This window comes from Centruroides vittatus, unplaced genomic scaffold (genome assembly GCF_030686945.1).
Source record: "Centruroides vittatus isolate TY-2023 unplaced genomic scaffold, ASM3068694v2 contig_882, whole genome shotgun sequence".
NCBI lineage: Eukaryota > Metazoa > Arthropoda > Arachnida > Scorpiones > Buthidae > Centruroides > Centruroides vittatus.
Genome location: NW_027122574.1, coordinates 1,021,115 through 1,045,008, shown reverse-complemented (window position 1 = coordinate 1,045,008; position 23,894 = coordinate 1,021,115). Strand labels below are relative to the sequence as shown.

At 37.9% G+C, this 23,894-nt stretch overlaps 4 protein-coding genes across 5 annotated transcripts in view; 1 reads left to right on the top strand and 3 right to left on the bottom strand.

Moving 5' to 3' along the window:
• Window positions 1-23,894, bottom strand: part of LOC136983419 (AN1-type zinc finger protein 4-like) — a 142,753-nt gene that overhangs the window by 54,540 nt on the left and 64,319 nt on the right. The gene's annotated exons all lie outside the window — the stretch shown is intronic.
• On the top strand, window positions 332-11,810 carry LOC136983406 (probable G-protein coupled receptor CG31760). Of its 2 annotated transcripts, XM_067280124.1 has the most exons (14): window positions 333-701; window positions 5,109-5,231; window positions 6,613-6,808; window positions 7,231-7,600; window positions 7,664-7,814; window positions 7,880-8,022; window positions 8,090-8,191; window positions 8,257-8,410; window positions 8,478-8,587; window positions 8,672-8,886; window positions 8,960-9,098; window positions 9,185-9,290; window positions 10,881-11,024; window positions 11,089-11,810. In XM_067280124.1, exons 1-14 carry the CDS (start codon window positions 618-620, stop codon window positions 11,305-11,307), a joined length of 2,256 nt encoding a protein of 751 aa, XP_067136225.1. In that variant the 5' UTR covers window positions 333-617; the 3' UTR covers window positions 11,308-11,810. The 2 variants fall into 2 exon arrangements, with proteins under 2 accessions (XP_067136224.1, XP_067136225.1); XM_067280123.1 differs by having other exon boundaries at window positions 332-701; window positions 7,231-7,814.
• LOC136983407 (meprin A subunit beta-like) lies at window positions 11,770-16,253 on the bottom strand. The gene is made up of 14 exons (XM_067280125.1): window positions 16,145-16,253; window positions 16,033-16,078; window positions 15,911-15,963; window positions 15,763-15,844; window positions 15,566-15,683; window positions 15,309-15,490; window positions 14,978-15,199; window positions 14,542-14,718; window positions 14,322-14,474; window positions 13,583-13,845; window positions 13,386-13,524; window positions 13,165-13,320; window positions 11,968-12,224; window positions 11,770-11,897 (listed from the first exon to the last, which is right to left on the bottom strand). The coding sequence occupies exons 1-14, from the start codon at window positions 16,199-16,201 to the stop codon at window positions 11,808-11,810; spliced, it is 1,995 nt and encodes a 664-aa protein (XP_067136226.1). The 5' UTR covers window positions 16,202-16,253; the 3' UTR covers window positions 11,770-11,807.
• Window positions 22,503-23,894, bottom strand: part of LOC136983413 (PH and SEC7 domain-containing protein-like) — a 114,919-nt gene continuing 113,527 nt past the window's right edge. The window contains 1 exon segment of the mRNA XM_067280133.1: window positions 22,503-23,893. Coding sequence (XP_067136234.1) covers window positions 23,633-23,893 — 261 coding nt within the window. The 3' untranslated portion in view covers window positions 22,503-23,632.

Sequence of the window (23,894 nt, the reverse complement as noted above, 5' to 3'; positions counted from 1 at the left end):
CATCATAGATTTATGATCTGTTGAGTGAAGAAATGGGAAGAAAGGAGCCGCCGCCATTCACGGAAACTTACAGTTAATGCACAACTCTAATAACGGTTCGATTTCGTACGTTGTCGAAGTACTCCGACGGGAAAACAGAGTAAATGTTTAATCTAGGCGCAGAAAGAAGTCATCACATAGAAAAATTCTAAAGATGTCGCGATAAAGATACAAGATTTTAAAGAACGTGCTGAAGAAGCAATGTTTCTTCAAAATTACACGTATGAGGTACAATTACGCACACGACGTGGCTTGCCGATCCTCAGTAAGCGCTTACAAATGTCGTACGTATCTCTGTAGCGCGACGTAATCGATAGGTAATATGCGTGCAATACGCTGCAACCTGTTAAAAATGTAATTGTTTATGTTTTTCGTGCACGAAACGTCGAGAGTAGATCGTACACGTGGGTTTCCTCGCTGTCTCTCTCGCTCTACCTGTTGAGGCGGCCATCCAACTAGTGAGCACTCGCCACCTGGCGGAACGTTTCGTAGTCTTCGACCAGAGGAGAATAGTGGAGGACGTTCGGCATGGCGGCATCACCAACTTGCTACGGATATCCGAGAGACCACCGTGGCAGATGGAGGCCCCGACGGGGCATCCCCATCGTCGACTGAATATTGGCTCTTCCTTAGGCTCTTCTGGATCGAACTTACCGAGCGAGGTAAGTCAAACATCGTCTCCTCTTATACTCCAAAGATGGCCGCTGCGCTTTAAAGATCTGTACGGAGGCGTGCGCTTCTTCCCACTTAACTTCAACAGGTTAGTCCCGAATTAGGAACTATCTGACGACAATGCCACAAAATCGCGCCTTGTCTCGCGTAGTGACAGCAGCGATACGCGATCGTAGCAGCTAGTGTGAAGGATCCTTCGTTCGATCATTTCTCGCTGACTTCGCGTAAAGATTCTCTTCCTCTTTCAGGCTCCAAGACGGAGATCTCGACTTTAGCTACTCTTCACAAACGTGCCGAGTGGGCTTGTCTTTCTATTGAAGGATGTTATGTTTTTCTCTTTCCATCTCCAACCGATCGATAGGATTATATAGAGGAGACGATGTGTTTTCGAGACATACTGATGGCGAGAAAACGTGCATATCGGAGGAGTCACGGCGACGTTCGAACACTCGATCGATAAATCATCGAAGAGAAAAACAATTTCTTTGAGAAGGAGACGTATTAATCCGATAATTTCTACATAAACAGAACCTTAACGCAGATACCAATGGAACGTTCTTTCTTAGAAACCTTAACATACGAGATTACGTAAAAGTATAGAGAGGATCGATGACGTATTAACAAGTAAATCCTCAAGAATCCCGGCATTATCAAATCCGAAAGGAATTCCAACATTCTCGTAATTAACGACACGACAATATTAAAGCGATTTTCCAGCTTATCATGCGAGAAAACTGCGCAACTTAAAAACTATAGGTTAAAATATATCTAACATTTTACACTAAAATAACATTATTTTTAAGAGAAAGAGCAGGATATTTTCTCCAAAAATCATTATTACGACTCTAAAATAATACCATTTCGCCTTCAGGATATTATAGCATCCCTCTGAAATTTTCCTTAATATTCATATCAAAGACTTCTACTGTATTCGCTGTGCGCAAATGATTCTTAGGTATTGATGTACGAGAAACAAAATTGATACTTGGAACCTTTAGGAAAAATATTAAGAGCTAACTACCCATGTGTCAGTGCCTTTAGCGATTTAAAAATTTCATTCGATTTCCAAGAGCGTGCCAAACCATCCAAAATAACGGAAGGGCCATTCACCTAAAAATTACTATACTTTTCTAGTGTTTCCATAGACACAACAGTAGTTTTATAGTAGTTTTTTAAGTAATGCAATTACTTTTTCTACTGTATGACCTCGAGCATATCCGAATCTGATTTGGACGCGTGATTATGTTTAAACGCCTTATTGCCCACTCGTAGTTTAGATAGTAAAGGGTACTCCACTCCAAAAACAAGCCAAACAATCATCCCACTACTACTGATAAGATAATGCGTTATTAATAATCTTTATCTCGTCTCTCGGTTTTTTATAGGATTTAATTAATTCTATAGCAAGAAACGCCTTCTCCTCTTCCATATTTTCTTTAACGAGACACATTAACAAAGAAAATCCTGCTGAATTCATATTTACTTAACGAATAACAGCGTACAGAAGAGTGGAAATTTGCGACACTAGTCCATTATCTAAGAGGACAATACCGTCGCAACTACCATTTTCTTCGCGTATTGTCTTCTCCAACGTGCGCGAGTGCTCGACGACACTACAGCTCTTCCCCTATATACACCACGTTGTGAGGGAAAGTTGGCATATGAGAAGTTAAATTAATTACTATCCACCTTAGGGGTATACGCGATCGTTGGCATCATCTACGTTTCTGCTAACACCCATTCCTGGAAGTATTCCAACAGCTGATCCTATTTAAATGGCCGAAGGAGAAGAGATCGTGACATCTGTAACTATTTTATTATGATTATTATTATTATTATTATAAGTATTTATTAGAGTAATGGTCGTGCAATCTGTAGAATTCTCAGCAGCCTCACTTTTCTACGAGGCCAGGAAATTACAGATAAACAGAAACGGTGCGGATGGGAATTTGACTAGTGGTAAACAATTTACCATTATAAGATACTAGATACTCTTCTGTATCTAATAAACTCGGTTTGTGTTTATTGGGTCAAGTATCCGTTTCTCACTAATGACTATAGTGAATCTAGTTTCCGCTAATGAACCTCTAGTAGATGTTATACAATAATAAACAGTATTATTGTAATTCTAGTAGACAGTAAAGAGGTAAGAATTGATACTTGAAGACAGATAAAAAATAAGAACATACCTTTTACTTATATTAAGAAAAGTCCATCATTTTACGCGATTAAAATGCCTTTGTTCTTTGTAAGAATTAGTGATTTACACGCCTTAGATAGAAATAATTTCTTTTTGTTTTAACTTAGTCATCCATAATTGACTAATCGAATCCAATAGTCATTGGACAAGTATTGGAATCAAATGCATAGAAGTCAATTAGAAATCATCATCAAAAATTATCACGGATCACTAAATTTTCAAGAAATACGAATTGCGTAAAAAGTAGTAAAAGTAATAGAGTATTTCGTCGTCTTTTGTCGTTTGTAACAGTCTCTATATATGTCATTTTATAGGTCAAGTATTTTTAATCCTTATTGACCTTTTGTCCTCTAATAAACACTGAAAATTAGCCTCTGATCTGATCTTTGAAGATCTATATAGAGCGATACAGACTCAAAATCTTGGTGTATAAAACATTTAAATAAAGAAAAACTATACGCTCCGTACGGTAAACATTATACCCAAATTAGAGTCATATTAGACAAAGATCTGTAGTATAGAATACACACTGAATAGTTAGTATTTTTTTTCTAGTGAATTATACCTAGTCTAAGTACATACTGGATGTCAGAGTACACAGAAGATATTATGTACACAGATAGAGTTTCGTCAGATCATTTGTAAACACTAGAAACGGAACGGAGTCAGGTTTTATAAATGCTAAACATCTATATAAACTACACAAGTATCGTCAATATATACTACACTAGTCTGAATGAATACTTTGTATAAGAGCGAAGATTGACATTAACTTCATTTTAAGTGAATGAAGAGTTAGTAGAATCAGAATGGATACAGTAAACCACTAACAAATACGATTCTAACAGTTAGGCTAAATCATTTTTGTATTTAGGAGACAATATAACCAGACTAGATACAAGTTACTGTTTTACTTTTCCGGCTCTGTTATATATAATAGAGGGAAAGATCGGTCAAAAAACGATCCCTCCCTAGATTTTTACATTTCTGGACTTAGGGGACTTCGAGGAATGCAAAAAAATTCGGAAGTTTTTCTGTATGCAAGGATTTTAGTATGTTTGGGGAGGGCAGGATTTTCTTCGCCCTCTTTGAAGCTTAATAACTCCTGTTTTTTGTCGAAAATTTCTGAAATTTTGCAGGGAGATTTGTGTATTAGGGGGATTAATGCTATTAAATTATGGTAGTTAAAGATCGAGGGGTTAGGGAGATAAAGGGAGTCGTGTCATATCTCAGTAGGGTCGGACTTAATTACGATTTTACTCGTTAGTAGCACTCACAATTCTTTTTTTTAATATAAAACCCATCCCTACCCTCAAAATTAAGCTTTTTTGCTATTTTAACTAAAATAGCATAACAGATGGCGCCACACGCAGTTTTAAATGTTACCGGGATAGTTAAGCAACTCGACTTTTGCTAACAGAAAAGTTAAGAGTGATTATAATTTACTAGACTGATAAAGGCGATTAGCAAGAGAATTCTGACGAAAGAGTCAATATACATTTACTGTTTTATCAAACTTACGCCCACAACAACAAATTCTACATAGTGTTAAAGCGTAAGAGATACATCTCGACTAATCATATATATTATGTATAGATTTAAAAACGAACATACGGCGTAGCAACTGAATTTGCTCAAAAGATCAGAAGCAAAGTCAAAAAGTAATTATTTAAAATAATCGTAGGAGAAGGATTTCATTCGGAATCGGTCATTCGTATAGATTACGCCAGTCGGCGAGATTTCATCAAACATTACGTCGACTCGGACTGTTACCATAGCGACAGATGCTAGCCATCTCTGTGATTGATGCGGGACGGAGATGATGCTAAACACGGAATTGTTAAGAGTGATAGAGAGCCGGGATAGAAACTTATACGCGATTATCCGGGTTAATATATGAAAAAATATAACTGGAATTAAACTAGAAAATATGAAATTTTCTGTAATATTTAGCAAGGGATGCAGTTTAAAACCGGAAGTGGTAGATGAGAAGTAGGTTAAATGAATTTTTATGCATTTCTATTTGCTTGCGAACGAACGTAATGAAAATGCAAATTCGGTACCTTTTGATATTCAAATATATGAGTTTTATCGAATAAAATAAAGAATATATTTATCGGCTTCAATGTTTTATTATTATTATTATTATTATTATTTTCTCCTTGGAAGTTTCTAGAATGAGATTTCTATCTTTCAGGTGTGCGGGATGCACAAGTCTTTCTGGATCACCATAGCTTACCTGGTATACGTCGGAGCGGATGGATGTTTGCAATGCAAATATAAACCTTGGCCTACCAGAGGAGACGTACAAGAAGCGCAGGCGAGTATTTAGTCACGTGTTTGTCACCTATCTATGTCGTCGAAATCTTTTCTTACATTTTAAAACACGTGACTAATTAAGTCTATATTCAAGGGAAGATATCTTTACAATATTTTAATATTTACTTCGTTAAATGTTGTATTGTTGAAGAAAAACATGATTTTCTGGCTTCTTTCTTCCAAAATAATTTAAATAAATAAATAATTACAGTGATGATATTCAAAGATATTAATATTTTCCTGGCAACATTTAATAGCTTGCTGCTTACTTTTTTTGAAATTTATTTTCGTATTTAATGGTAGCGAAATATTTTCATAATTTAATAATATCCCAATGAATAAAATAATAAAACACGAATAGTGCACTATCAACACAGCATATAATTCTTTATTCAACAGTTAAGTTACAGTAAATTAATATTCAAATAATTCGCATTAACAAATTAAAAATTTTAAGATAATTTCTCTACTCCGTCTGTAAATATTGAAATGACCGATGTTCTTTCGCTAAAGTAATCAGTAAAATTTATTTAAAGGAAATAGTGTTGCCAAGTATTCGAAATTTTAAATAATATTTAAGTTGGCAACACTTACGAAAATATTTAAATTTTAAAATGTAGCAATGTTGCCAGATGAAAATTTTTGAATTTTCCTAAAATGCAGATATGCTGATTTTATATTTTTTTAAAATTTAAATCATTAAGTAATTTACAACATTTAACTGATATAGTACTAATTATTCCAAGACACGGTTTTTCTCCGCGTAAATCGATATATTAACCATTAAACCGGGCGAGGGGTAATGGTAACCGAAACTTTTCGGTTTTAATCGCTTGATAAACTCGTATTTATTTTTTCTCAATTGAATTGGATATATCAATTTTCAAAATGGCGAAACATCTAAATCTGTTTTCGAATTTTGTTAATTTTTTCTACGCGAAAGGAGATTTAACGGAATGAAAAGCTCTTATTATTGCAAACGTGGCGGATTTATATACAAGCGAAGTCAAGAGTTTTTGTTTTTTTTTTCTTTTTTTAATTTCCGTCAGGCATCCTCCATGCTTAAATATATTCCAAAAATGCCTTGTTTCGAAAAATGGAAGCTGAAATGCTTTTATCCGACATATCTACCATCAGCATCTCATAACCATGGCAACCGGAGCACTCGCTACTCGGTCGTTCGAGTCACCTGATTTTTGTTATGGTGTTAAGCTCCGTCAATAACATCCCGACGTTTCACAGTCCATTACGTCACTCACTGGGACTTTTTCTCTTTTTTTTTCTGGAAAGGGCGCAGTGCAGTTAATTGCTTTAAAAAATTATTCTTCGTGCTCGATAGTTATTGCTCTACCCCCATTTTCACGCTGATTTATGTTTTATAGAGAAGCAAGCAGGACAAATGGAAGGAGGAACTGCTTGACGAGATCGATAAGGTATCGAATTTGAAATTGTGTACTTCCGCCGATCAATACCATATTTTAGAAGTAGAACTATCCACGAAAATGTTCGAAACCGTCCGACAAAAAACTGAATTAATCGCTCGTCTGTTAGCCGATTATTATCCTAGAACAGACCAAGGTGAGTAGAGTTACTTGTAGCAGTCAATAGAATAGTAAATGGTATTCCAGCAACCAATAGTTAAAATAAACTTACGTAACAATATCAAGAAGATACATCACCTGATGATACCGTGCCCTTAGATATAGAGCAAGAATCATCACCTACTACCAATTTTCAATAATTTAGTAACGAACATTTGCTAGTAACTGCTCTATTCTTAAGTGTTTCGTTCATCTAAATTATAGAAAATACTAGAATATCCGATAAAGCAGCTTACAGCGCGTTATCATCAGAAGGGTTTGTCTTCGAATCTCACTAGAATGAATTAAAAATTCTTCTATCGTTGGTATTCATCGTTTAATAAATGATGATATAATAAAAAAACAACAATTAATGGTAAACTTATGGGGTCAATGCAAGTAATTCTGATTTTCTTACAGAGATGTTGAAGGCCTTTGCTGAAGAAACCGTCTTATCAGATAAGTTCCTGTACGCCTCCAGGATCATGTGGGTGGGAAATGGCAGCTTGTGGAAACCGCACTACTACGTAACGGCCAACCGTGCTTCTGGCAGTAGCCACCGTAGAGTAGTGTCTTCGCAGTTGTACGACACATCCTTCAAAGAGGAACCGTGGTTAGACAAAAACTCTGTGCCTCCTCACGGCAAGGTCAAGGGGCACAGAGTGCAGCATGGAAAATGGACATCCACTTACTTCACCTGCGACGTGAAGAAGTGGCTGCTTTCCTACACTGCATTCGTCACTATTTCCCGCAGCAAGTGGAGAAGGGCCAGTCATCAAGTGGCCGAGAGGTACAATTTTTCTCTTCTTGGACTAGTCGACCCCTCCGGTCTGAACGGAATTTCCGATTACAGCGTGGTGGGTGTCGTCAGTGTCGATGTGGATGTCACAAATATGGATGTCAATCAGTGCGACAGAAGGTGGAACGAAGACAACGGACATAATCGTCTAGGAGAGATTGACATATTTTTAGGGAGCCATAAATGCGATAACGATACAAGCCAGGTGAGTGGTGTGGCACATCGGTCGTCCTCTTTTACTGTAGGTAAATTCTCTCTCTCTCTTTTCAGTGTATGTTCACACCTGGTCAAGGATGGGTCAGAGGAGCGTATAAGTGTAAATGTCGAGACGGTTACTATTCTGCAACTAAGAAATCCGTATTTAACGGCACGTTAGTAGAATCCGCGTGGAAAGAGAAGGGCACAATCAACAGGTGAGTGCTGTCGTGTGTACAAAACGCCGATTTCCGACAAACTTAAATTAATCGATTCGTTTTCCAGCCCAAGTTATGACATGTTATACGTCTGCAAACCCTGTCAGGCGGGATGCATTACCTGCGTGGATGACTCTCCCTGTCTGTCACACTATAACTGGGCCTTCCGGTAATTAATTGTTATCAGTTATAACATTTTTGTCACGTCTTTGAATTAACGATTTCTTTTTATAGAATTTCTCTACTGACTATCTCAATGATCTGCGTGCTGCTGACCATTGTTCTAGCATGCTATATCTACCGATATCGTAAGTTAAAGGTCATCAAGGTAGCCAGCCCTATATTTCTCTGCATCACATTGTTAGGTTGCGCGATCATGTATAGTGAGGTCAGTCATTTTTTCCATCTCCCAGTTCTATCGCGTTGATAAGAATAACTCTTTCCGTTTTCTTCAGATGGCCGCCATATTTCCCGTTCTGGACGTATACAGCTGCATTGCCACAAAATGGACCAGGAACATGGGTTTCTGTATCACGTACAGCGCTCTGTTACTTAAGACATGGAGGTAACGTCAACATCAATCTCTAAACGAGCAAAATTTTGTCGTTTCGGTTCGAACGGCATCCATTTAAACTCCATTTTCCTCCAGGGTGTCGTTAACTTACCGAGTTAAATCGGCTCACAAACTTAAATTGACCGACAAACAGTTACTGCAATGGCTGTTCCCTATTCTCTTGGTGATGGCAATCTATCTAGGCACATGGACCATCTCTTCTCCCCCGGAAGCGGTCTACATAGTAGACTGGGAGGGACTGAAGTTTAAACAATGTGACTTCAACTGGTGGGACCACAGTTTGGCCATAGGTGAGTATTTTCTCATCCATTAAAAAATTCCCCGTTGCTTTGCCCACCCCGAGTTAATTTCTCTTTCTCTTAGGCGAATTCCTCTTCCTTCTCTGGGGAATTCGGGTATGTTACAACGTCCGACACGCAGAATCCTTTTTCAATGAAGCGAAACACATAAGTTGGGCCATTTATAACATCACTATCATTAATATCATCATGGTGATGATTCAGTGAGTACATTAATTCTACGTTTGAGAATAATCGTTAATTAATAACTTCTAACCATGCTACTCGCACAATTAATTTTGCTTTGTAGCGTCGTCATCCTACCACACGCAGCACCCGACATAAAGTACTTGTTTGGTTTCGTACGCACTCAGCTTAGTACAACAGTTACAATCATTCTTATCTTCGGGCCTAAAGTACGTAAACGTTTTGATTAATTTCTCAATTTTATGGTGAAATTCCTCATTCTTTAGCCATAATTATCCGCATACGTAGAATTATACGCGTTCGTTAAGATTATAGGTGATAGTAGTGTATCTTCTGCGAGTGTAACACAGAAAGATAACTTAATCTTTCATCGAAGCAAGGAAGTGGTTGACTTTAATCCTTTTTTAAAATCGAGTCAAACTTCGGTTTAGCACCATCGTTTGTTTACCTCTTAAATTAGCACTAAATCGAATGTGGCTTACTTATCTCAAGCAGTAAAAATCATATTTAGTGATGAGATCTATACACAAAATTGAGCTTTAAGGTCACGCAATTTGATGGTAATAAATCACGTGACTTCAAACTCTCGAGGGTCGTTTGCAACAGGGATGGGGAAGTCGGCGGAAAAAAACCACGACTCCCGACACCCGAGTCGGTATTTTTTTAAATCGACTCCATCTCTCCATCCCTGGTTTGCAATGCAAAATCGTAAACTAAGTGATTCACTGATACTAAAAGGATTCTGTTTAATATTTATAGGGAACTTCCATTCACGCGTGTACTCGTTGCCGCTTTACGACAGTGGCACTACTTAAGAAGGCGCTATATCGAGGTTTGACTCGAGTTGCTCTGAACGAAGGAAGACATTTTTACTAACTTAATACCTTTCCAGTATAGATTTAATATCAGTGGTTCCCAAAGTGGGGTCTACCGCCCTCAAAGGGCGATAGCGCCTACTTTGGCTAAAGAGAGCAAAGGGGCGCTGGAGGTAGGGTCCTTTAGCTCTCGCTTGCTTCATACCGAACGGTGACCATAGGCGAGGGTTTGGGTCACTGACAACCTTTCCCTTTCCTCCGTTAAAACGGGCAAGAAACATTGCATTTAAAGCTTAATTAATTAAGCTTTTCTAAGAATATTTCCAAGCTTTCTCAAACAAGTAAAACTGATTTGAGCTTTGGGTATAAGTTTATGGAACCACCGGGCGATGGCTCGAAAATGTTTGGGAATCACCGTTCTATATAATTATCTTTTACGTATTCAGTTAAACTGCGTTTTGTCAACTCGCATTCTAACAGATTCGTTAATTACCTTTAATTATTGTATTAACAAATTATATAATAACGCAAAATCAAACGTTTCTAGAGTTAATGTTGTAGTTTAATCTTATATTAATCATCTTAATTAAGTATCGCGTGATGATTCCGAAGAAGAACCGAACTTAGGTTTTTCTACTTTGTTTTGATTACTCTAGAACCATTAGAGGTCCATTTAATGACTTTACTGGTCTTAATGGCCACTTAGAATAGCAATGAATAAATCTGAATTTTTATTGGAGTTAATTTAACGCAGATACCTTTTGTAGTTTTCAGGTAAATAGTAGAAACCATACATTTCTAGTGTCAGTTTAGTGGATCTCCTTAGAATCTCGTACAATATATAATGGATCATTTCGCTCAGATAACCGATACAACTTAATGAATTTTTATCATTTTTGAACATTTCTAGTGAACTTTTATGTCCACAGTTCGCGAATTTCCTTTAATTTCCCACCCTCATTTGCTTTTTCTGTTACGTGACAGTTTTATAGAGTGATCAAAGGAGAAGGCGATACTTGGGACAATCGAGCCCGGGCAAGGGGCGTCACTGCTTCGTTTTCTCTCAACGGGGTGGGATTAGTTCACGAAGAAACTCCCGACCTCTACCAAGAGAACGAAGAATTGAAGGTAAGTTAAGAGTCAAATTCCGAGGGGGAAAAAACTAGAACACTGAACCTTTCTCCCATTTCAGGAGGAGATCCAGAAGTTAGCGGCTCAGATAGAAGTGATGAGAATCGTCCACATGGAGATTAACAATCGTCACTTGAAGCCAAAATATGGAAGCTTCTTCAGTCAGTCCAACAGCGCCCAGAGTCCCGTGGTCAAGTCCATGTACATGAAATTCGAAAGCACGGACTCGCCCGGTTCTCGTATTTCCCCAGCTGCCGAGCTGGTCAGCGAGAGAGTATGAAAGTCGCCTTCTTTCGTTACGTCACACGAAAGGAAAAAAATATATATATATAATAACGGGGCTTCCATTTGCACTATCATCCCCGATACAATAAAGAAAATTTAATTATATTTTACCAAAATGGCGACTTGGGCTGTTCCCTTCGGGTGGCATTCCTGTTATATCGATCTATTTTGATGTCTGGTGACTCGAGTCCAAATGTCGAGTGGGGTTTTATCTGACGTTGCGAAAGAATCGTTTCATACCCGGTTTATTCTTTTCTCTACCATCGTTATAGTAAATGGAATGTGTGCCTTCTACACGCCCCCATCCGCGACTATCGAGATGTAACGTCAGTACGGGGCCAACTAATAAAAAGAATCGTTAGATAAGAGACGGAACGGGAGGGTGACTTGGTCAAATTAGAGGTTTGAACCATTCACGATATAGATCTGTCGTCTCGTGTGTATCTGTACAATTTATTTATCGAATAAAGTGTTATAGAGTTGTTGTTTTATCGATTATTCTGTACAGGAATGGTTTAATACGGCCACGTCGTCGATGGCCACGTCGCCACGCGGACCGGCTCCACGTTTTCCTTCAAAGATTATCTATTAAAAAAGTAAATTTCTTCAGTTAATACGAATCGGGACATAGAAAAGATGGTACTAAAGATCATACCCGAAAGCTAGAACCCTCCAAGAGCAGTTCTACCCTCGCAGATCTCCAGAGATCCCCCAAATTTCCCTCTTTTCTCCAGAGGAAGTGCTCTTGTTCCTCAACAATCGCGAGCACCTTCAAAGTAGTTACATCGACGCCGTACATGTGGTAGTAGAAAGTCAAGCACATACTGCCAGTATTTTCCACCGTGGGTAGCATAAAACGGGCTCTTTCACCTTCCACTCTAGGAAAAGACGTTTCTATATACAAGTAAATACCTACGAAATATAAGACAACACTTTATGAGAGTCAACACAATGGCATCACAAGAGGTTTATCGTACGAGTCGAGAGTTTGCTTGTCAAGCACCGTATATATATAGACTGAAATGATTCCCTACAAAAGTTTATCGATCGGGTGTTTCGTAATCTGACGAAACCAAATCTCTCCTCCGCATTTAACAGAACTCTCGGAAGCACCGGTGTGCTTCCAGAAAAGCTCGTTTTCTATTAGAAAACGAGCTTTTCTAGAAACGCCTCGTAAACTTTCCGTGGTTTACGGAGCGAGAAAGTCGAAGATTCGGGGGAACGAACGTCTTCTAGGGACGAATCAAGGTCACCTCTAGGTATTGACCGCGCATCCAGGTAGCTTACTCTATTCTTGGTGTTTGCAATCTTTCGCTACACACTCCAGCTATTAATTCGTTTCTAAGAATATCCACAGTTTATACTCGTATATCCACGCAACAGATAATGCATACTTGTCAATATTTGTAGGATTCGCAGGATTTACATTTCGAGTAATCGTATAAGTGACACATTTTACGTTAATATTACGACATTACGTGTAGGATCCATATTAAGAACTCGTTGACAATTCGCAGGATTTACATCATTGTTAATCTATAAATAAGATTTATACTCTAAATCCTGTAGGATTATATAATCTACAATATTATGTAGCTTACAACATTTACAAGATTGAATTGTATGTCCAGGAGTCGGCATCGAGCTACCGCGTAAAATGCCATGTGTCACGTATGTGCACTTCACAATCTAATTCACAATCCTCGGGGCATACAATTCGATTTAACACAATTATGGCAGAAATTTTCAATTAATTGAAAATTTCTGCCATAATTTTTGATGTGATTTTGCGTCAAATTCGAAGAATTCCTTTTTAAGATAAGTATTTTTAAAATTGTAAATCGTAACTCACCCTCTTCGGTTCCAAAAGTACGGTCTACACTCGGACCTGTGGCATAACTGGGAGTGTCACCATAATCTCTTTGCCAATAGAAATCACCGTTAATTTCATCATTCTCGCCACACAAATAATCTTCGAAATTGCACCAGAAGACGGCGAATTCGGGAACTGCCAAACAAATGCAATCTGTAGCTTAACCTAGTTTTAAGCAATTGGTACAGTTGTCAACATACCGATAGTGGGAGGAGGAGGAAGAGGTGTTTCTATTTCGATCCTTTCGTGTTCAAATTCCTCGGGACAATCCTCAAATACGACATCATCTAAAGCTATATCGCTGCTGGCCGTCCAACCCAGAATGGCTTCGAAAACAATCTGTAACCAGACCATCCTGAAAGCTCCAAAATCTGAAAATGGCATCGAAGTGACTTACCTGAATTGGCAATCCCTCCGAAGGGAAAGCTAACTTTAAAAGGATCCATTCCGGTCCTTGGTTACCACCGACACTCCAAATTTGGACATCGAATCGGTTGTAGAATCTGGCATAAACTGACAACTGGCCCATATCAGGACCCCACATATAGTAGTAAGCTGTCAAGCACACCATTTGGCCGGAAGGGTGAAAAGTTGGTGTAGCAATTCTGGCTCTCTTCCCTTCAGTGGGAAACTCAGAAGAATCCACAAATATGTAATGACCTGTGTACAAAATAATACTATTAATAAAGCTGGCAACACTTTCAAAGTTATTACAGCTGAAAGGGTGCATACGGTGGATATGAATTTCGAAATTCCGATAAGTTATAAAAGAAGACAGTAAAACTTTTACGAGTTTATTACGTGAGCAGTAATATGTGTCGTCAATTCAAAACTACGGTCGATACGAATAATGAATTTTAGCATTATTGGTATTGTCTGCGGTTTAGAATTGATGGACCAACAAAATTGAATGTAATTTTAAATCAGTGGAAGCAAAGAAGCAATAATTGACAAAGAAAGAAAACTCATTTCTTACAGCACGAATTTATTATTTAGGGCCTACTGAACCTACACACTAATTAGGCTACTATAACAACTTATTGTATCTAGTGAAATAAGTCCGAAGATTCCATTACTTTGTGTAATTTTAGAAGTCAGTTTAAAAAGAAACAAAAGATGATGGAAGAGAAAGTTACCTGTCGTTGTTTCGCTGGTATGATCGACCATAGGACCAGTATCGGGGGAGGAAGTGGGGCCGCTGTTTCTCCTCCACTCGATGTCATTTCCTTGGTGATTCGCCCAACCGCAAATATCTTCACTGAAGTTACAAGAGTGACCATCATATAAGTCTGTGGGGCGGAAGAAAAGCAATTAACGGAGGAAAAGAGCGTCGAACGTTCTAGAATTTCCACTCACGATAACATTCCGGATGCATTCCGGACCAAATTCCATCGAACCTACAGAAACTGTACCAAGATCCGACTAAGAAGAAACCTTCGTCACAACCGAACTGCACGGTCTTCCCGACGGAATAGTCCTCCCCGATGACAAATCCATCATGGACGACTTCTGGAGGTGGACAACTCTCTATTTCTACATAAATATTTCACTATTAGAAAGTAGACTAAACCATAGTTAGCTTAGGACTCTCCATCTTTCTAAAAATAGATATTCGGTCACGGGTTTTTCCAACTTCTTATCGATTGTAAAAATTTCCGTTTCGTAATACTTTGTATGACTATACCATCATTCCCTCCATCTTTAATCCAACAGCGCCATGACCGAAAAGGATTTTTAGAAACGAGAATCGATCGAACGATTTATTTCCGGTTCAACTAGTAAAGTATCTCACCGCATTTATAACGTCTATTTATTCTGAGTATATCCAATTGACTTAGTCCTTCTCGCTGACCTATGACCTCTTCGTATTCGGGATTCAACGGGGTGATGGTGTTTTCTGTATCATCTACGGCAAACATTTTAGGTCCGTAATGAAGTATGGATGCGTAATCGTATTCCAAATTCTGCAGATCTGCTATGTCTTTCTCTTTTTTCTTAAAATTGATGAAATATTCTAAACAGAAAAATATGCAAATTAGATGGAGACGTTCCAACTTTTTCCTTTCGATCTGGAGATTATTAACCGATTGACTATTATGTAGGTAAATATAAGTATAACCTACTAGGTATAATGTTATCTTCGTGAATTTTTACGTAATCATCTCTGTCATAGCGATTTTGTTCGTGCCAATAACCTAGAGCGTGTAATAATTCGTGAATAGCAATTCCGGTTCCGTCTGCCAGACATAGAGGATGTAATGACAAAATTTGCCGTCCTCCTATTCTTCCCACAAAAGAAAAACAACTGCAAAATTTAAAATGTAATTATTTTTATAATTAAAAAAGTAACGGTATATAATACGAATGTTGCACAATCCACCCGCTGCCATCTTGGATATCGACGTAATCGACTTCGTCTTCTCGTTCTTTAAACGTCAAGCACGAGATTTCTTCAATTCTCATCATGGCTTCCAGGATGATAGTTTTGTCTTCATCACCTTTACGTATAATTTTTTTTTTTTTTTAAAGAAAAGTATTTGTAATTTTAATACGAGAGTGAATAAACTTTTGACGTACTGTAATGAGGAGCCAATGTGTAAGGAACGATCCTATTAGTCCACATTCTATATTTATCAAGAGGAGCGACCAACCACATAGGCTGGAACAAAGAATATTTTTAACGTATAAATAAAATAAAATAAAATAACTAAATAAATAAACTTACTCGAAGAGGGTCGCATAACACGTCACCCTCCATCAAACACACATTTGACACCCCTAAAATATAAATTAAGTATTTTAAAAAATGTTTTTTTTTATCCAGTCAAGTTGGAAAATGATACAAACCTAAATTCTCTTCTAGATGAGAGGAGAGTTCGCTCGAGGATTGCGACTGTTAAAAATTTATTTAGAGTTTTAAAGTCTTGAAATGTTTGTTAGACACTACGAAAACGCTCACCTTTATGTTTTGAGCCAGAAAAGTCAAAAATATAATTTTGATTGACCAGTAACGCATAATCTCACTTTTACGACCAGAAGCCAGACTAATATTGCATTTTATCCCCTTATCTCCTATCCTATATATTCTTTAACACAGAACAATAGAAAATTTACAGTTGTAAATTAACTTTTATCTCATTATTTACGTATTATTTTATGCGTACATTCCGTCAAACAAAGCGACTCTAACACAATTTCACATTGTCGACATTTATTAATGTATACTTTTATGTAATTAAAAATTGTTTAATGGATTTTATAAACCGAAAAGTTCATTTTTATAAGCGCAATATAAAAAAAAACAATTCATTTTTATATTGTTTCACTTCAAAAAAAAAAAAAATGGCCGTTGAATTAACGACGAGTGTAATCGATTATCTTTTTTACGTAACTTAACGACCGTTAATGACGTCACTTAACAGAACTTTTAATTAATGCACGGCATTCGTTTTATTTTCTTGTCAACGTTTATAAATTGTGTTTAATACAGAAATTTTTATTTTCAGAAAAATTATAATTAAATCCAAATTTCCTCCGCGATGAATAAATTTTGGCATTTATAGCATCCGAGGACGGATTTACGCGTAAATTAAGCGAGTTAGAAGGGTCTCGCCATTATTATTTGTTGGTGGGAAAGCCCTCTTATATTTTTATGTCTAAATACGGATGGGATTGCGTAAAAAGTAATTGGCAAACAATAAAAATATTTTTACAATAATTTTTGAGTTGAACAAATCTAAAAAGTTTGCGTTTTATTGTCTATGCTTCATCAGACATTAAACGTACTTAAATAGTCTCTTGTCATCATGTACCAATTCCCTTTTATGGAAATAATACGTGAATTTCGTTAGCCGAATTCAATTAACTGATTCAGCATAAAGGGAATCGTGAATTACTTCCGTAATTCGTGAGAATTCATACGTGAATTGGTATGTAAATTCGAACGTGATCGACAGAATCTGTCGTATTGTATAATGATGAAATGCATTCGTCACTCCAAGCGATTTAGTGTCACCTTTAATAAACCCATTTTCCTTATATACTAATACAGTAGAGCATCGATTATCCGACTTAATTGGAGACTGAGGTTGGTCGGATAACCGAAAAGTATGAAAAAATACATTATTAGTATAATGTATTAGGCCTGGTTTAAATACTAGCCTCCCTTTCATGGTCGAGCCAGTACTGCCAGCTAAAACATGCAAAAATTTAACAAAAATAATATTAAAGTAACCAAGACATAACCAAATATTGTAGCGCCACATCACTAGCAGACATTTGAATTTGCCGACTACAACGCGGTCGGTTAATCGGGGGGTCAGATAAACGATGCGCTACTGTACTTAATATATAAAATACTTCCATATAAAAACATACGCTCAGCTTACGGCGTAGCGCTACGAGAATACAGATCAGGATCTCGCGTTTTTTAAATTCATTATTTGTCGGAGGGAAAGACCTGGTGTTTTATACCTTTTTTTTTTTTTTTTTTTTTTGTAACTTTTTCCGCCAGCGGGCACTAAGAGGGCCTCTTATAGCAAGCCCATTATGGGTTCGGCCAGGCCCACAATGAGGCGGCCGGGTGGTGAGGGACGGGGCCCGACATATCCGGACGGACCACCCCCGAAAAATTCCTGGGGATTTCTCGACCCGTCCGGATTCGATCCCGGGTCCCCCAGGGCGGCAGGCTGCTAACCTTGACCGCTCGGCCATCCGGCCGCTGGTGTTTTATACCTTAGGACCGCAAAAATCTAAACCCTGCCCTGTCTAAAACCTGCTTTTGAAAATTTGTATGCCAAGTTATAAGTTTCAATCAACCTAGTTGGTACCATAAATATCACATTGTTCAAGTGTAGATTTATGTATTGTTCACGAACATGGATGGATAATCTACTTGATGTTTGAATGATATCATAACGTCTTTTAAAAGTAACACCAAACTTTGAATTTAATCTTATTCGTTGCGTGGCGACTTCTTAATTATTACGGGTTTCCTACAAAAGGATCCGGATTCGATTTCCTTTAAAGTATGACACGTTTCCAACGCCATCTGGTTACAATATAGAGAAAGTTGCTATACAACATCCAAACAATAGGCGTGACGTCGTTTGTTGGCCGTTAAATCTCCCAGCAAACTTAACGGTCCGTAAATGACGTCACTAAGCGGAATATTGAAGAAATCGATATTTTAACGGAATTTTAATCTTTTTTCCCCTTTCTATTAATTAAAATTCAAGTACAAAATTAATTTTTATTATATAATCACGTGTATTCAATTTGAATCGATATTGTGACGAATAAATCTTGTGTTTTAAAATTACGACATCCGTTTTGGATTTTGTAGAGCATTTTATGAAAATTGCACTATCAAAACTAATTCTATGCAGAAATTCATCAACCTACATTTAATTTATGTAGCTTTTATGGTGAAGAAGAAACAAAGATTGAAAAAAATGCAGATAACTTCGTATTACCTGTAATAATAATCAAGGGGTTGTTCCGGAAAATGTAATCTTATTCCTATTTGCATAATTTCTTTGCTAGTAAACACGTCTTTCTCTTTCGCTTTCGACGGATATTTATAATTGACAAGAAAATTGCTTTTCTAAGAAATCGAATGAAACAAAATAACATAAGTACGAGTGTAAGAGAGGATGTAGAGCAGCTGACATTAATCCATTCTTTACCTTAGGAATTGGCAGTTTTATTCAAAATTGTGCGTTTTATATTTGAATAAACTCGGTTATTCGAACCCGGATGAAAGCACGGCCATGTTTAAATTTTTTTAATTTAAATTATATTTGATTTAAGTTTAACACACCAGATGTTTACCGTTATATTAAATCGCGCCACTTGTATCAGTGGCGACACCTGCACTCGAGAGTCGTAACCATATCGCGCCATACCATATTTTGATTGTTTTTTCGCTGTACGATCTTTCCTTATGAATAAATGTTACGTGTTATCTTTATTAGTTACATAGCGCCTTATAGCTTCATAGGGGCCAGGCAAATTTGAATTAGGGGCGTCGTGTATAGTGTCGACTCTTCAGACATTTTTCTTCGGAGAATATTTCCTTATAAAAGATTGGTTTAGGGTCCCTGGTTATTGCCCTTTTTGCTTATAAGATAACGCGAGTATTGCCAACGGTTCAAACTTTCGTCGACCACACACAAAATTCCCGGGTTCACTGCCGTAATTCGATCCCGGATCCACACAACGCACGCAGATTCCTTTACTCTCTCGGCCGCCATACTACACTTACATGCTGACAAGGCCTTGTTGTATGGATTTATATAAGCGGCGGTATATTGTGCAAAGGTATTCTTTTTATAAAAAAAAAAAATATGGTGAAAGATTAAAATCTCTTATGCGCAATATAATGTGCGTTTATTGTTATTAATAAACATTTTTATATTATATTTAATACCGATATGTGGATACCACGATAGATCTGATGAATTAGGATAACACGATGGCATAATTGCATAGATATTTGGATTTAAAAACATCAAAACTATTAAGACCAAACCGGAAATTCAGATTTTATAGAAGACTGGTTGTAAGGAATGTTTTTACAACCTCCCGCACGGTTCCGTCCGATGTGAAACGTTTTCATTCGAATGCCATTTTGAGAGCCAAAAATGTGAAGTGGAAAATCATGAACGCATCACGGATGACCAAGCATTTCCCATTTAAATTTCTTGAGTGTGTCCGTGCTGGATTCTCATACAAAGTCGCGCATTGTCCTGGAGGATAACCCCATCCATTCGAAGACTCGGGCACTTGTTCTACGTAATGTTCTAAGAGTAGACCATCTCAGTAATGCGTAGCATTAATCGCCTGGCCAACTAAAAGGAATGAATCATTCGTAATTGAAAACGGGAGTATAAGGCCTGAACATTGCATCATCATCCCAATTGCTTATATTAAAAAATCCCAGGAACTCGATGAACAAAACCCGTGTTTGTCAAAGAAAACAAGTTGGCATCATATTGGGTGTCGGTCGCACTTTAAACTTCTTTGGCAGTGGAAGCGTGTCTTCCACTTCATGCTTGGTTTCTTCGTCAGCTGTGACTATACGATCGAGAAATGATCTCCGAGTATAGGTTCAAATGCACATCTTTTGACAAATGAGATAATCTTTCTCCGCGACAATATGCGAATTAATGTCGCAAAATCCAGCCCGACACCCAAAAAGCTCAAACGAGAAAGGTTTAGCCAACCACCATGCAGTCCCGATTTGTCACCGTTCCATTTCACTTTCGGTCCTCTCAAAAAGACAAAGAAAAGCGCTTCATAACGGACACGAATCGCCTTCCATGAAGCCGAAATTAAAGTGGGATTGCAGTTTTAGTATGCTTTTACTGACAAATACTAATCAGTGCAATATGACAAACTTTGGTCCATTTTCATTTGACTTTCCCCAATATTCAGAAATCAAACGTTAACTCTTCGTTCTTCAATAAGCGATCGGTAATTCGCAAACGCCATCTCTGAAAAACGTTTAGTGCTAATTTCAATTATCTGTTAAGGTATCGCTCTACCGTCCGTTCTAGCGAGGATCTCATTTGTCATTATAATAAATGACTGAGAATTTTATCAATGAAACGAACTTAAATAACGCACACTTTACCGAAATATCATTTATAATTTGAAACGGGAGTATAAGGCCCGAACATTGCATCATCATCCCAAGTACTAGAGCTTATAATAATAAAAAAAATTCCATTTTCAACGTATAGGAATATCGATTACGCCAATTGGTTTTCTTATAACGTTAATAAATCGATATTTTCATTTCGTTAACGAGACTCGGTGCCCGAGCGGATAAAACTACTCAACACTGGTTGTGGGTTCATGCCTGACCATCGGAGGCTTTTCATTTCTAACACCTAGTTTCTCAAAGTCCTCCCGAGAGGCACTCCGTTGGCAGTTATCTGTTGTACAGTGCTACCATATCCAACCTAACCATTTCGATATCTCAATGATTTCAATTCACGTTAGATACAGAGTTCGTGAATTAGCTTGTAGATCATACCACCAGACTCAACCTTTTATGTATTAAAGTTAACAATTTTACAGAAAATACATGCAAAAAATTAGATAGTATGAAAAATCGTACGAGCTCGCTGTATTGAAATCAACCCGAAGTTCACTCAGAAAAAATTAAGGAATCATTACATTTAAAACCTTGTCCCCTGCCTACTAAGAGGACCTCTTTCCCTTCATACTCACGGGGTTGGCCGGTATCCGAAATATTTGGAACAAACCACCTATGAAAGGTTCTTGGAGTTCTCTGCCAGGACTCGAAACTAAATCCCTACAGCGGCGACGGACAAGTAACACTGGAACACAGAACAAACTTATATAGTATTGAAAATGAGGGGAGTAGCTATATTCGAATTCGGATCGCCCAGTACTTTCATTTCGTGAAATAAATTACATGCTGTGTAATTATTTCGTGTCATAGGAAGAATCAAAATACAGTAGAGCATCGATTATCCGACCGAGTTCTAGTCGGCAAATTCAAATGTCCGCTAGTGATGTGGTGCTACAATATTTAGTTATGTCTTGGCTACTTTATTATTATTATTTTTGTTAAATTTTTGCATGTTTTAGCTGGCAGCACTAGCTCGATCATGAAAGGGAGGCTAGTATTTAAACTAGGCCTAATACACTACACTAATAATGTATTTTTTTTTCCCACACTTTTCGGTTATCCGACCAACCTGTCCCCAATTAAGTCGGATAATCGATGCTCTACTGTACTGTAATTCAACAAACTTCTGTAATCTAATCGTTGATAAGAGTGGGATCCTTTATAACTATTATTAACGCTATATTTTCCATTGTATGTTTGAAGGATGTTTGTTTATCCGGAAGTACGACAGACAAACATTTACTTGATTTTTTTTTTATTCTTTTTTTTATCTTTTCACAAAATTAAGCTAGAGTATCGACTATAAAAATCTAAGACGACTCATTACAGGCAATTATCTACAAAGCATTTTCGCACCGGTGGACATAAAAAATGAGGAAGAAATAAAACGAAAGTAAGGTAGGTCGACACGATTTTTTCTCGCAATTTTGACCCCAAACAATACTTCTAGCGGCTAGTTTACGGCGAGATTACGCGTTATAAATTAAATTAATTTGGCCCTTTCCCGCTTTCTACCGCTAGTATACATAAACACTGAGTATACCGGCAGTTTATATATATTTATATATATATATATATATTTATTTATATATATGTTTATATTTTATTTATGTATACGTTCGTACTATGGTATATAAACATACAGTAATCTAAATCTGTTTAATAATTTTTCGTCCATGACGGCATATTGGCAGATTTTTAATATAAATTTTCTCCGTTTTTATGTATGATACATTCTGTAAAATAAATTTATTTTTATATTTTATGTATTGGCACTTTTTATGTACACTAAGAAATGCGGTCCAATGCCGCCAACCCAATTCGAATTGAACAGACGTCACACTATGTTCGAGTCGACGTTTTGTGTGGCTGAATATCTTTTTTAAAAAATAACATAAATAAATAGAAAAGAAATTGAAAGGAAGAACAGAGTGGTGTGTGGGGGGAACGCGCATTTCTCCCCACAATTCGAGAGTAAAATCGGTTTAAGAAAAGTAGTTGCGGAGAGGGAGCGACGTCGCGGAATTAAACCCGGTTTTAACGCTTTTCCGGGTGGCCAAATTTTGTATTTACTTCTCTTGCATACTCGCACCCCGATATTGCATCAATCCCGACCCGCGTGTCGTTTCGGTCGGTACGGAGTACCATTGCATAAGTACGACAAATAATAGAAAACGAGAAGACGATCGCGAAGCGGTGGCGCGACGTTGAACTTAAAAAATTCCGCCGTTTTGTTTGTTTGTTTTTATAAATACGTCGATATAACGCTTTCGGACGCCGCTTATAGCTGCAGAAACTGCGTAAAGTCTCGCACAGAACCGGGAATATCCCGGTGGAGTGGGCGCGCACGGAGCGAAAAACGTGACGCCCCGTTTTATTTCCGAGTATAAAATGGAACGCGCTAAACTACTTTTTTACAAAAAAAATTTCGACCAGCCGTCGGGCCGACCTCGACTCCCGCATACGTCCAGATATGTTTAGTAAATTTTGCACAGAAATCCTTTCGTCTTCCTTTCGCCACAGCATCGTTGCGTGGCGCGCTCCCTATCGCCAGCCTGATAAACATGGCGCGGGAAACCGAAACGGAACGACCAAACAGGTCGCGTGGAAATTTTATATTTCTACTTATTGGCACTTTACGATCGGCTGGGGCCGCACGAAACGGCGAAACACATTCGCCGGAGTTCAGTTTTCTGTTTGTGTTTTTATAACTAGATGAGCATAGTGTAATTTATTAAACCGTCGACGATCGCGCGCGGAACCGCGCGACGGAGGCGACGTGCGCTACACGCAACCCTCGCCGGTACTGTTCTTGTAAATTGCCGCCCGGTAGCTGAATCGGTCCGACAGACTCCTCTTGACCTCGTGGGTCAAGTCGGGGAGGATCGAGGGCGGATGGTCGTAGCTGTTAGGCAGAGTTCGCTCGTTCTTCTCCACCGGTTCGTCTACTTCTCCTATGGACGTCTCCACCAGGGGAGGCTCCAACTCCGGATATTGCGCCAATTTCGATCGCTGCAGGAAGGCGTAGGTCCTGTACCTTTTCAAC

Coding starts and splice junctions, on each gene's coding strand:
- LOC136983406 (XM_067280123.1), top strand. CDS start 618: ATGGAGGCCCCGACGGGGCATCCCCATCGTCGACTGAATATTGGCTCT. Junction 6,809..7,230: donor TTATCCTAGAACAGACCAAG/GTGAGTAGAGTT, acceptor ATTTTCTTACAG/AGATGTTGAAGGCCTTTGCT. Junction 9,291..10,880: donor TTCTTATCTTCGGGCCTAAA/GTACGTAAACGT, acceptor GTTACGTGACAG/TTTTATAGAGTGATCAAAGG.
- LOC136983407 (XM_067280125.1), bottom strand. CDS start 16,201: ATGCGTTACTGGTCAATCAAAATTATATTTTTGACTTTTCTGGCTCAA. Junction 15,964..16,032: donor TCATCTAGAAGAGAATTTAG/GTTTGTATCATT, acceptor TTTATATTTTAG/GGGTGTCAAATGTGTGTTTG. Junction 15,845..15,910: donor TGTTATGCGACCCTCTTCGA/GTAAGTTTATTT, acceptor TCTTTGTTCCAG/CCTATGTGGTTGGTCGCTCC.